Here is a 14,378-nt window from a genome sequence, read left to right as displayed (position 1 = left end):
GCTTCAATCCTAGCACTTCCTCTTCAATATATTGATGAGCTAATGGGGAGTGAAGAAATGCAGACAGAGCCCCAGGTGACCTCCTTCAGCCAACTGGCTGAGGGAAAAGGAGAGTCGCTGCTTACCAAGAACTGTTTATCAGTCTCTCTCAAAACCTACGACTTCCTGGCTCCAAAGTCAGCTCCCTAGACACCATACACTATTGCACATTGTCTCTTTTTTCTAGCCTTATATTATTTTTCTCTTTGCCCTAACAAGTAAGTGGTCTGACTGTACACAGCCAGCTGAAGCAGGAATGACTTCCCTATCAGGCAGCTCTCCTGGAGCCCCACAGGAGGTGAAGACACTTCCAGAGGCCAGGGGCTGACCCTCATTATGTGATAGATAGCAATGACCAATGGTGGCAGAAAAGACAAGGGTCAGTCAGTAACCCCCCATAATTGTTTGCACCTCTGTTAGCCATAGTCCTTCTTCACTTCTGCCTTCTATGCTTCTATGTTTCACCTTGGAACCAAACTCCTTTTTTAACCTGTAAACCAAACTGACCAATCCTTGGGTCAAATTCAAGCAATAAATGGCCATTTGTGCAAGGACTGGGAACCTGTGAATCAAATTGATTTGTGGATCTTTTAGCTCACCTGGCTTGTGAACCCAGTAATTTCTTTTTTTTTTGCCTTTTAGAAGCCAAGATAAACTTAGCTTCATCTCACTTTTATTAAGAAAAACTAGTTGAAGCCACTGCACTTAAATGTGGTAAATTAGATAATCCAAATCCTGAAGACTGTAAATATTCCATGGTTAGTGCAACGAAGACAAGTCTTTATCTGAGGTCAAAATTACTGAAGATTAGAAAAGTTACTGCCTCAGTGAGAGAACTGCCTGCCATCAGATTTCTTCTTGCTAATGTGCTTGAAGATTTTGGACTTGTGGACATTCTTGGGCTTCTGGTAGCCAAAACCACCGCCACCACCTCTTTTTTCCAACCTCTTCCCCTGGTTGCTGTTCAGATTTAGGTCAACAAATGGAGGTACTTTGAAACCAAATGATAAAGCAACTTGAGGTAAATTCAAGCTGTTAACATTGTAGATTTGCTTCAGAGAATGGGAATCATAGGCTCGGACGTAGGATTTATATGCCTCCTGGGCTGATTTATGAAGGAAGTAGTTCTTCTCAATTAGTTTTTCCAACTGAGACTGAATGTCAGAAATTTTTGACCAGGAAAATTCAAATTCACTTAATGGTACCTTGGCTTGCTTCAGGTGATGGAGAAAACCCAACTCTTCTGGTCGTAAAATAAGCAGAGCATGACCTCTTCTGTTTATGCCTCTGGCTGTTCTACCTACACGATGAATATATTCCTTTGGATCAACCGGGGGGTCATACTGGACAATCCAATCTACTTCTGGGATATCTAGCCCTCTGGCAGCCACATCTGTACACAGCAAAATTCCAGAATCTGTGTTGCAGAACTGAAAGAAGGTAGTTGTCTGCTTATTTTGCTTCTGTTTGCCATGAATGGCCATGACAGGTAAATCAATGTAGTTCAGAAGCTCATAGTGGTATTTCACTGACATACATGAAGAAAAAAATACCATCAGCTTCTTCTTCCAGTTCTTCTTGAGGAACGTAAAGAGTAGAAGGAACCTTTTTTCAGATGGACAAACAACATATTCCTGTTCAAGACCATCCACTGTGCAGTATCTTTATCATCATCAACACCAACATACAATGGTTCCTTCTTAAGGGAAATCTTTGCCGGATCTTCTACCTTATGAGTTTGTGTGGCAGAAAAGAGCATTGTTTGTCTGCGTTTTGGCAGAAGTTTGATGATATGTTTCATCTCTTCCTCAAACCCAACTTCAAGAATTTGGTCAGCCTCATTGATAACAAGACACTGCAGGTTTTTAAACATAAATCCTGGGGTGTTCTGCATATGGTCCAGAAGTCGGCCAGGTGTTGCCACAATAATGTTGATCCCATTTGCAAGTTTCTGTGCCTCTGCAGATCTGTTACTGCCTCCCATGATCAAACCGTAAGTATGCACGTGGTGAGACATTAGTTCCTTAAGAACACCAAAGGTCTGCATAGCCAGCTCCCGAGTAGGTGAGAGGATAAGGACTCCTGTTCCATTTCTAGGCATGAAGTTTAACTTGACAATGAGTTCTATTGAAGGGATGAGGAATGCTAGGGTTTTGCCACTGCCCCTTTTTGCAGCTGCTAGAATATCCCTGCCTTATAGAAGTGGTCTGATACTTTTATGCTGAATCTCAGTCATGTTAGTAAAGCCCATTTCTGCTATTGCTTTAAGAGTGTTTTCATTGACGATATTACTAAGTGAAGTGAATGAAGTATCCTCAAAGGACCCTGTTAGTCCAAGAGGGAGGCTGGGCATTTCAGCATCCTCATTCTGATCCTCCACAGTATTTTCTTTTATTTTGGGATCTTTCTCACTTTCATCATCAGATTCCTCTTGGTCTTCAGTTTTTGCTTTTTTGTTTTCAGGTCCTGCATCAGCTGTTATCTTCCTTTTCTTCTTCTTCTTTTTCTTTTTTAATTCAGAATTGGGGAGCTGTGCAGTTGATTCTTCACTGGCTGCTAATACTGTAGATTTCTTGGTAGATTTTTCCATTTTTATTTCTTCTACTGTTTCTTCTGATACATGCTCATCTTGGGCTTCTGGTATATTGGCCCTCAAGGCCTCTTTCTGCTTCAGCCACTGGTTCCTCTGACGCAGCTTCTCATTGCACTTCTCGATCTTCTTGCGCAGCAACTTCATCGGAAGGTGCGACATTTTGCGGGCTGTTCTTCTCCGCGGTCCCTCTCTGTCTTTTTCCTGTCACCTGTTCCACAGACTCTTCTTTCTTCTGAACCCAGTAATTTCTGAAGCAAACTGCAGGCCATTTTCTGAATCCAGATGCCCTACAAACTACCTGTATATCCATCCAAACTAATTCATAAAAAAATTACTAAAAGGCGTCATTGAACACATTTCAGCAAAATGGTGTTTTGAATAAACTTGAATAGTGAAACAGACCAATATGTTACACCTTCAGGCCACCTATGAAGCCAGGACACAAATGAAACTTTGAACTTAGAAGCTCAGCTGCCTTCTGAAATTAATAAATTCTGAAGGAATGTTCAATGAACATCTGACCTTGTGCTTTGGGAACCTTTGTAATAACCTTATTGCTTAACCAAAAATGACTTGTAAACCAAGCCTGAATTATCTTGGAACCCAATTGAATAAGACTGAATTCTGCATCAACCCCAAGTATTAATCAAGCTGAATTTGGACCTGTAAGCCCGGCTGTTTTTAGTACTTCCAAAGGAAACTGTTCTGAGAAACAGAGAAATAAAGCAATTTGGAGATAATGCTGACTTAGAAATCAAATCTGCCTCTGATTCTGGAATCCAAACTACCTTGGGAACCAAACTGAACTGTGGACCTCTCAGATGTCTTTCCTTGTGAACCAAAGTCATGGGTGATCCAAACTTCATCACCTTCTTCTTCACTTCTTAAACAAAGCACCACGCGAGCTTCTGAAAGAAATTTTCTGCTCTACCAAACTGGTTTGGAAACCAAACTCTTAGCTAAAGAAAAGTGGGAACAAAATTGAATCAATCTGAATTCTTATAGAACCTCAAGTTTTCAACTGAAATGAAATAAGAAACATTTGTTTGATGCAAACTACAGAACTTGTGGAACAACAATCTACTCTGTGAACCAGCAGTGTATACAGTGAAAAAACTGGAAACTAGTCTTTGAACCAGAGGTATTTGGGAATACAAGTGAATCAGCCCAAACTATGAACCAAGCTGAAATGTGCCATCCTCAACTCAGCTATGTTGAGTTCATCAAGCTGAAAGTTGGACTTTACTGAGAAGCAATGAAAGAAATAATTACTTGGATAAAACTCATTTCTAATGAAAATCTGCCTGTGAATCACTAAAAACAGATTGACTCCTAGACCAAATTGAACTATCAGCCTCAAAATGAGCTGCCATGAGAATCAATGTGATGAGCAAACCAAATTGAAAGGGAACTTGAGAAAACGAAGTGAATCTTGAAACAATCTATCTGCTCAAAATCCTGCCCTCTAACCCAGAGACTTCAATTAAATTACTGAAACTTTGGAACACAGTGAAACAGGACGCTCTTGGACAAACTGTTTTGAGAACGTTAGGGAAGCTGCCCTCTGAAACAAGGGAACAAAGTGATGTCTAGAGCAAACAAACTAAATCAAACTCAACTATGAAACTAGATTATCTCCTGAACCAATCTGCCTTGCACTGTTGTAAATGCGACCAAACTATGAACCTTTGAGCCTGCTGACTTGAGAACCATGGATTACGTGTAGCAGCCTGCATATTATCATCCAAATCCAAGTTCTCCATGAACTACCTCTTCAACTTACGCAACTCTACAACCAGGCTTAAAGGAAACCAACCCTTTATACAAAAGTACCTGTGAACAAAAGGAACCAAAGTGACTTCTCAACCAATAGGAACTTTGAAACAGTCTGAAACATGACATCTTGTTCCCAAGTCATTTGTATTTATGGAAAGAAAACATTCCTGTGAAGCAGGGAAATGAATGCTGGAGGAAACTTAGCCCCAAACTGAACAAATCTTTGAATCTATAAACCAAACTTACTCCTGGAGCAAATTTATCTATGAACTTGTGGAATAATGTCCTCTATGAGAATCTAAAACAATTTGTTTGCTCAACTAACCGGAACTGTTAAGGCTCTTAGCCAAAGAAACTTGGGAACATCAGGGAACAAAACAAAATGGAATAAATAACCAATCTAAACTGGAAACCAAAGGAAACTGGGCTTCTCCAAGGCAAACTGTTGGAGAACAGAAGAAGGAAATTGACCAGTCTGGGAGTTGAAATAAACTCATGTCTGTAGAAAACTGACTTCAGAATCAGTAGTAGAAATATGAACCTTTGAACTACCTAAGCTAGCAGGTAATGTGTGAAAACATCCGCAAGTGGATTTCTGTATCACATTGCTCTATGAACCGTGTGCAAAATCCTTTCTACTTGTAAACCCAGGATATCTGAAAATACAACTTTACCAAATTGAATTCTGAAACACCCTGAACTATGAAACAAACTGAAATTTCACACTTGAAGCCAAAATGCTTTCACAATATCTGAAGGAAACTGTCCTGCAAGAATTATGTAAATAAGCTGATTTTTCAAATGAGTTTGAACCAAACCCAAACAAGATTTTGTAATACAAACTGAACTTAAATTGAATTGTGGAAATTTGAAACAAACCATTTTGTCAGCCAAAATAATGAAGGAAGGAATGAAGGAAAGAAGGGAAGGAGGAAGAAAAGAAGGAAGGAAGGTAGGAAGGAAGGAAAGAAGGAAGAAAGGGAGGGAGGAAGGAAGGAAAGAAGGGAAGGAGGAAGGAAAGAAGGAAGGTAGGAAGAAAGGAAGGAAGGAAGGAAAAAAGGAAGGAGGAAGGTAGGAAGAAAGGAAGGTAGGAAGGAAAAAAGGAAGGAAGGAAAGAATGGAAGGAGGAAGGAAAGGAAGGAAGGTAGGAAGAAAGGAAGGAAGGTAGGAAGGAAGGAAGGGAGGGAGGAAGGAAGGAAAGAAGGGAAGGAGGAAGGAAAGAAGGAAGGACGATAGGAAGAAAGGAAGGCAGGAAGGAAGGAAGGGAGGGAGGAACGAAGGGAAGGAGGAAGGAAAGAAGGAAGGAAGGAAGGTAGGAAGAAAGGAAGGTAGGAAGGAAGGAAGGAAAGAAGGAAGGAAGGAAAGAAGGAAGGAAGGATAGAAGGGAAGGAGGAAGGAAAGAAGAAAGGAAGGAAGGAAAGAAGGAAGGAAGGAAGGGAAGAAGGAAGGAAGGAAGGAAAGAAGGGAAGGAGGAAGGAAAGAAGGAAGAAAGGAAGGTAGGAAGAAATGGAGGAAGGGAAGAAGGAAGCATCTGAGTACCTACTATGTACCCCAAACTGTGCTAATTGTTTTATAAATATTATCTCACTTAATCCTCACAATCATCCTTGGAGGTAGATGCTATTAATTATGATTCCCATTTTATATATGAGGAAATTATGGCAGATAGAGGTCAAGTGACTTGTTCAGGGTCACACAGCTAGTAGATACCCCAGGCTGGATTTGAACTCAAGTAATCCTGAATCAAATGGCAACTAAATTTCTGAACAAAAGTGCTCTAAGATTCTCTGAAACAAGTGGTTCTCTAAAACATAATGACCTATAATTCAGATTTTGAAAAACAAGTACCTGAAAATACAAGACAACTAAACTAAATTTGGTGCAATATGAAGTATGAAAAGTAAAGAAATATGACACTCTCAGCCTGATCTTTTTGAGTTCATCCAAAGGAAAATATGTTGTGAAGCAGTAAAATGAACTGATTTCTGTATAAAACTAATTTCTGCAACAAATTCACATTTGTAAAGAAAAAGATGAAGGAACCAGAAGGAATAGTGTGTCTAACAGAAGTGCCCTAGGAATCAAAGGATTATGGGGAGCAAACTCTAAGGGAATTTAAGTAACAGAGTCCAAAACCATGAACAAACAGTATAATCACCCCAACAGAACTAGAACATGAACACTTTGTTAATAAAAGGGTGGGGAGAAAGGAGAACCAAAGAGTATTGTGAGAAAAACCCAATCTTTCACCCAAAGTTAAAAGCAGCAATATAATGAAAGCTTTACAAGGGCTTATAAGTTTAGCAGAACAGGATTTGGAGCCTATGGTTCGTTGGGTTTCACTAGTATTTGAGTGGAGGGTTTTAAAGATTAAAGAAGGGGAATTGACCAATCATCACTACATCAATGTTTAACTGGGAAATATCCAAGATGAGTGAAATGAATTGATAGAAGGATGGCTGTGGACTCTCACAAAGACGGAGTACTGTAAGGGAGATGAGGCAATTCCAGGGAGAACACGAATGATGAAAAGGCTATGAGGAAAGATCGTAGGGCCAAACTTATATGAAGAGAAGCTTTCTGGGAAATATGGACTACAAAAAAGCTGTCATGTTAGAAGTGAGGTAGTTCATGTAATAAAAGTTCAGAGCTACTGATGGCAACAGAATATCATGATATATGGAATGGTTCATATGGGTGAGAATCACAGATTTTTAATAGAATAAAAAGAACAAAGCCCAGTTTGGCTTCTCACCACTTCTAATCTCGGTGGGGCTTCGGCTACTCAGAATTCGTGGTGTTGTATCCTCTGCACATGGAACTTCCAGGAAGTCTCCGTGGCTATATCTCCCTAAGATTATAGAAATTGGTTGTCACCTAAGTCCACATTGCTTGACCTAAAACATTATACTCTATGGTGTAGGCTTGAAAACTGGGAATTTTGTTGAGTATGGGGAGGATATTCCTGGTACCCTGTAGTTGGAATGTATTTCTAGTGCAAGAAACCCACCTGATCTCTCCAAAGATGATTAGCCTCAGTGTGGCCTTTCCTCTGCTAGTTGGTACACTCTAGGCCAACCTGGTTCCTCTGAGCTGCATTAGGACCAAGAGCTGAAGGATATTTAGAGAGTAAAAGAGCAAACTTTCTCACTTGTCTTGGAGATGACGAACTCTGTTACAGGCACTGTCAGGCATGTTTGTCCTTTGGTCCCTCCTGGATCCAAACTGGCAGAATAAGCTTGACTGCAACCCTGACAGGCCTACAGGGTGAGCCCAAACTTGCCAGGATATGGGTCCACCAAAGCTCCTGGGAGCTGCCATCCCTGGAAATGCACTCAGCCACAAGTAGAGGGGGTCCAAGGGTGAGGGTTCCATTTATTTCAAGGGCACTGGTCACCTGAGGGCATAGGCTACAGGATTGTGGAGAAGAATGACCCGCTGGGCTGGGACTTTCCAGGGCAATGCATGGGATGAGGTCTTTTGCCTGCAAGGCACTATGGCCAGCCCTGTATTGGCATGGGCCCTCTGGAGGAATACCCAGGTCAGGGAATGGCTGGTGATCTACTTGAGGAAGTCCCTGGGATCCTGCCTCACAGCTGTGCCAGGGGTCATTGAGAGCAGATGGCCCTTTATGCTTTCTGGTGTGGGCCTGTCCTATGAGGACCCTCATGCCTCTTCTGAGCTTTAAACCCAGAGTGGCCCACCATTGGCCTCCCCCAGGCCCCAAAGCCTATACGTGTCCCTACGTGGCCCAGTCCAAGTAGTTGATGGCCAGCCACACCATAGATTCACCATGCCATGCTCCTTGGGATTAGAGCAGGGCTCTGCCCCTTTGTCTGGGAGCCATCTTTAGAGGAAACAGGGTTGGGGGGAAATCATCTCTGTTGGGTCCTGTAGGTTCCTGTCCAGGGCTGTTGCTGGGTGCCAGGGAACATATAGAGAGTCTTTTGGGGGGGTGGGGGGAGTGTGGGGGAGGGTCTTCTTCCAGTGCCAGATGGGCACAGGAAGCCTTAATGGCCTATTTTTTAACCTTCATTACCCCCATGCTGCCAGTGGAAGTCTTTAAAAAAAACTTTTGTGTGCCTTGCTCTTTGTGGTTCATTCTTATTAATCTGCCCTATATGTCAATGTCCTTTTTCAATTGTGTTCCCAGAAAATAAAATTCTTTCTTGTTAAAAGTAACTTTTGAACTAACTCAACTTTAATTATTTTGGCAGACTGAATTTGAAACCCAAAACTAAGCTTTCTTTTAAACCAGAGTAATATCTTAATTAACCTCCAATATAAAATGTCTTTTGAACTTCTGAAATAAATTTCTTGGCCAGATTACTTGGAAAGTGAATTCTTATTTTAAAAAAGGTTAATAGCAACAAAGCTGCTTCACACTGAAATGACCTGAACTTTGAACCAAATTGATAATGTGGCACCTTGAGGAAAACTCTCCTAAAAATAAGTGTATAACCTGCTGTCTTGTAAAAAATCAACCTCTGAACCAAATTCCACAATGAATTTCTAAACCCCATTGTTTGCCTAGTCCTAACCCATCACACCTATTCATCTATTTTAACTGCTACCCTTTGAACGAGGCTCTCTTTTATACTAAGTAATATGTAGTCTAACTACAGATGTACTTCTGAAACCTGTTTTAAGAACCATTTGCGTACAAACCAGCTTACATGTAAAACCAACTTTTACCCAAAGGCACCTGGGAACACAAGGGAACAAAAACAGAATTTTCCACTAATGTGAACCTTGAAGCAAACTGAAATGTGATAACCTAATTGGTATTGTTTTGAGCACAGACAAAGGAAACTGACCTGCATCACTTTGGATTATGCACTTTTCTGGATAAAATCCAGTTTTAAACTCCACTAACCTTTGAATGTATAAATTAAACTGATGTGTAGAACAAATTGATCCATGAAACTCTCAACTAAAATCTTTAGTAGACCAAAGTCAAATTTAACTTCTGAAGCAAAATGTTCTGTGAACCTCTGAAGTTAACTGTTTAGTCAGTCAATGTAGACTATGAAATAGGAGAAAGAGAAAAAAGGAAAGAAAGAAAAGATAAAAAGATATACTAACTGCATTCTTGAATAAACATAGTGCTGAACCAAAGTGAAATTTGATGAGTCAGCACCATTCAGAGACTATCTGAATGAAACTGTCCTCTGCATTAGGGGTATCAATGGATGTAGAGCCAAAATCTGACCTCTGAAATAAATTAGGAATCCCTAAATAAAATTGTCTCCTACCCAAACTGATCTTACCACCTCTGAACTCAGCTGACTTGTGAAAATAATAATTGTGACCTAAACTACAGGTGAACTTCTGAATCAAATTACTCTACGAACCACAACCAAACTTACGTGGCTACCATTCTTTTAATTTAAGGTTCCTAGGAACACAACAACCAAATTGAATTTTGAGTAAGTCATAACCTTGCAAAAAACTGATATGTTACATCCTCTGCCCTGCTCTGCTGAATTCTTTCTCCTATGAAGCAGTGAAATGAAATGATTTCTGTATAACACTTTTTTCTAAAACAAATCCACCTTTGAATCTTTAAACCAAAATTCACCCTTGGTGAAATGGAAGTATGAACTTTGGATCAAAGCTTCCTCATGAGCTGGAGTAATGAGGGATCCAGACTGCAAGGGAACTTTTTAAATAAGGATACACATGAAGCTCTGAAAGAAGCTGTCTGCTTCCCCAACACCATTTTGCTTTGAACCAAAATAATGAGTGAACCAAAGTCCAAGCAAACTTGTAAAAGATGCTTTGAGACCTTCAACAACCTAACAACTGAGCTCAGTTTTCCTGCCAAAGTGTTCTATAAACCCAAATCTAAAGCAATAATTCTAAATGTACCTGAACTTTGAGACAAAGACAGCCCAAGAAAAAAACTCTTTTGAGAAAATCTGAATCAAATCAAATTTGGACACACTTGAAACTCTCCCTGGGGAACCAAGTTGATGTAAATGTGTCAACTACACCTGCCTTGTGATCCACGTAATGAGTGCTTCAAAGTACACCGAATTTCTGAACCAGAAAGCTCTAGGGACAACCTTTCTTTGTACACAACTACATTTGCCTAGAAAGCAAACTTTTAATTTGAGGTGCCTTGTAACAAAATCAACTTCAATTCTGAGCCAACCTCTGAACCAAGCTGCCCTGCAAACCAAATTAATGAGTGAACCCAACTGTAAGTGAACTTCCAACCAAAGCACTTAGTGAATTTCTGGAACAATTTGTGCATTCAACTCAACTCACCTGTAAATCCAACTTTTCAATAAAGAAAGCATGTAAAGAAGTGTACCCCAAAATGTGGACCAAAGTGAAGAGTAGGACCCTTGGCCAAACTGTTTTTAAGAATACATTAAGGAAATTTTTCTGTCCAGCAGTTGAAATAACCATGTCTGTAGAAAACTGACCCCTGAACCAAAATCAAATACAAATCTCTAAACCAAATTGTCTACTCAAACAATCCAACCTGTGAATATTAATTCAAATAGAACTGTGAACTTCTTAGTTCAGCTGGCTTGTGCATTACATAATTCGTGAGGCAAACTATGGGTGAACTCTCAACCAGCCTGCTTTATGAATCACCCATTTGCTGGAAAGCAAACATAACCAAAGGTACCTGGCTGTCTGAGTGATCCAAAGTGATTTTTGCACCAATCTGAACTTTGAAACAAACTTAAATCTGATAACCTAAGTCCTGCTGTATTGATTTCATTCTCCTATTAAGTAGTGAAATGAGGTGATTTCTTCATAAAACCAACTTATGAATCTAACCCATTTTTGGATTTATAAACCAAACTGAATCTTATACAGATGGAAATTTGGACTTCTTATATAAGTTGACTTGTGAATCAAAATGATGAGTGATCTTAAACTAATAAGGATATCTATGAATCTCTGAAACAACCTGTCTATTCATACAGACTCATCTGTAAACCAGCCTTTGGCCAAAGAAACCTGGGAACCCTCTGATCAGAACAGAACTGTGAAACAAATACAAATGTGACCATCAGCCCAGGTGTTTTGGGTCCATCCAAAGGACACTTTTACATGAAGCACTGAAATTATTTGTTTTCTGGATAAAGCACACTTCCGAACCAAACTCAACTTTGAATCTATAAACCAAACCAACTTGCAGAAGAACAAACTGAATTATGAAACTTTGAACCAAAATCCAGAATAATTTCTGAAACAAAATGCCGAGCAGTGGCCTCTGCAACCATCTAAGAGCTCAGTCAAGTTGTCTTGCCAACCCAACTCCTACATAAATGTTGTGGGAACACAACTCTAGTAACGATGTGGGACACAAACGCACTTTCAGAATAACTTGTCTCATCAACAAAAACTAACCAAGGAACTAAACTTTTAGCTAAAGAAAAGGCATATACAGGTGAACTGAATTCTGAACTAACCCAATGGTTTGAACCAAAAGCCAAACTTTTAAGAATAGCTCAAGCTAATTGTACTGTCAAATAATTGAAATTAACTGTTGTCTTGAAAAAACTGACCTCTGAACCAAACTCATCTAAGAATATATAAAACAAATCGTCTCCTGAACTGTTCAAATCCACAGTCTTGTAAATCACATTATACTGGGAGCTTATGAGCTTAGCTCTTAGCTGGTGAACACCAAGTAATGTGTGAAGAAAATCTCACCTGAATCTTTGAAAGCAGAGCCCTCTACCAACCACTTGGGTGCAAAATCAAACTGACCCAACACTTAACCAAAGTATCTGGGAACACAATTCAACAAAATGGAATTCTTAACCAAAGTTAATTGCAAAAACAAATGGAAACGTGACACCCCCTGAGCCAAAGAGTTCTCAGAATATCTGGGTGGAAAAGTCCAGTGAAATGGGGATCTAGATTGCTTTTTTTTTAAAACACATCCACTAAAAATCCTTTGGCCTTATATTGTTTCCATTTTTTTTTCTTAATGTGTTTCCTTTGATCTTTCTGAGATCAAAACTTGAAGTGCATTGTACCAGCCCTTTAGGAAGGAGGCAGCTAGAAGTTTGACTTTGTCCTAGTTCCAAACACTATGGAAGAGTGGAGGGAAGGTAGCAGCTCTCAAGGCCTTCAAGATAAAGTGGCTGCCTTGCTGGGAAAAGCTCATCTTCTGCAGCTAAAGGATGTGGGACTGGGGGCAGCCCCCAGAGTAATATAAATCTTCCTCAAGATATGGAAGAGAAGTTCCCAGAGAGCATCATCACATTCTATCTGTGCCACAGAGGTCTGCAGAGAGTAAACAACTGAACTGAGAGAAATGGAAATAGAAATTTATTTCTGGGAACTGATTATCTTTCCTTCCTGGGGGCTCTCTATTACTGAGAAGAGCCCTAAAAGAGGATAGAGAGTGACAAGGATCCCATGAGTACTGTGGAAATTATTTACCATGCCATGCTAACTGAACCATATCCCGAAGAGAGGCTTAGCTTATAAGGGGTGAACCATTCATTGAATTCAGATGCATCAGTGGACATTAACACCAGCACTAAAAAACTGTTCATACTTCAGGACCTGGAAAACCAGGCAACACAGGGTGAGTAGCCTAGTTCATGATGTGGTAAAAGTTCTTGACTCTGTGTAATGGATGATTGTCAGCCCCTATTGTAACTAAAATGGTATCACTCATGTGGGAGATGCCTGGTGACCTGCTCCTGGGAGACAAGAAAATTGGCATACGCCTGGACATTCAGCATTGGCTTACCAAGTGGTTGGGAGTGGCTTCTTTCCCATTAGCTAATACAGTTGAAACTGACTGAGCACAATCTACCATCTTTTTCTCTGAAATCTTGTCTAAGGTTGAAGAACTCCACTCACATTAAGTGACACCATGTAGTAAGAGTACAGTGGGCATGAGGGCTACCTCCCATACCTTTATGTCCTTGAGGCTCCAAAAAATGGGCCTGGGTTTTGGTTGTTCCATTTGTCCTTTTGAATTCTAGGTGCAGGCAGGAGAAATCTGGGAGCTAGCCATGAGCAACCCAAAATCTGAGAATCCACGCCAGATGCAGCGGCCAGCCCAGTAGGGAAACCCTGAGAAGCAAAGATCTGGTAAGTAATAGGCTTTGGCTTTGTTGGGACTAATACTGTGTAGGAACTTAGTTAAATTGTAAATCGAACCCCTTGCCCTTCCCGAAGACTGAAGTGGTATAGGGAGAAATGTTGATATGTTTGTTTTGGTTGTATCTTTGAAGTTAATGTCTTTTTTAAAAGCTAATTTGGTGTTAAGTGGTTAAATGGAACTAAGGTACTAGTCACTGGCCCCTAAAATGAGGGAACACAATTGAGCCAATGGCAGAAAACAGAGATTTCTAGCCCCATCATGGTACTGGAGCACCCTGGGTGGGGGTGCAGATGTGGACCTCAGCCAGCGGGAACAGAGCTAATGTTATATTTGTATAACTTAGCAAAGGATTATTTCCGAAAAATTTTCTATTTTTTTTTCATTTAGTCCTGGGAAGACAAATAAGATTGTATATCCGGGGGCAGCTAGGTGGCGCAGTGAGTAGAGCACCGGCCCTGGAGTCAGGAGGACCTGAGTTCAAATGTGGCCTCAGACACTTGACACACTTGCTAGCTGTGTGAACTTGGGCAAGTTACTTAACCCCAATTGCCCTGCCAAAAAAAACCCAAAAAAGAAAGCTTTGGGGCAGCTAGGTGGCACAGTGAGTAGAGCACCAGCCCTGGAGCCAGGAGGACCTGAGTTCAAATGCGGCCTCAGACACTTGACACACTTGCTAGCTGTGTGAACTTGGGCAAGTCACTTAACCCCAATTGCCCTGCCTTCCTCCCTGCAAAAAAGTGATTGTATATCCAAAAAACTTCAGTCTAGTGGGACTTGTTTTCTTGTTTGCCCAATTCCAGAAGAAAAAGAAAGCCCCCAATTCAGTTCCACATGTTGACTGGCCTTATGAGCCCTTCAGCATGTTCCTCCAACACA

General features: G+C 40.6%; 1 protein-coding gene across 1 annotated transcript; it reads right to left on the bottom strand.

Moving 5' to 3' along the window:
* Positions 1-856: 856 nt before the first annotated feature.
* LOC118832771 (ATP-dependent RNA helicase DDX18-like) lies at positions 857-2,805 on the bottom strand. The gene is given in 2 exon segments (XM_036740115.1): positions 857-1,702; positions 1,705-2,805. Coding segments are annotated over 2 exon segments (1,926 nt in total). The 5' UTR covers positions 2,792-2,805; the 3' UTR covers positions 857-863.
* Between the last annotated feature and the right edge of the window lie 11,573 nt (positions 2,806-14,378).

The sequence above is a fragment of the Trichosurus vulpecula genome, chromosome X (genome assembly GCF_011100635.1).
Source record: "Trichosurus vulpecula isolate mTriVul1 chromosome X, mTriVul1.pri, whole genome shotgun sequence".
In the NCBI taxonomy this organism is placed as follows: domain Eukaryota; kingdom Metazoa; phylum Chordata; class Mammalia; order Diprotodontia; family Phalangeridae; genus Trichosurus; species Trichosurus vulpecula.
This window is presented reverse-complemented; position numbering and strand designations above follow the sequence as displayed.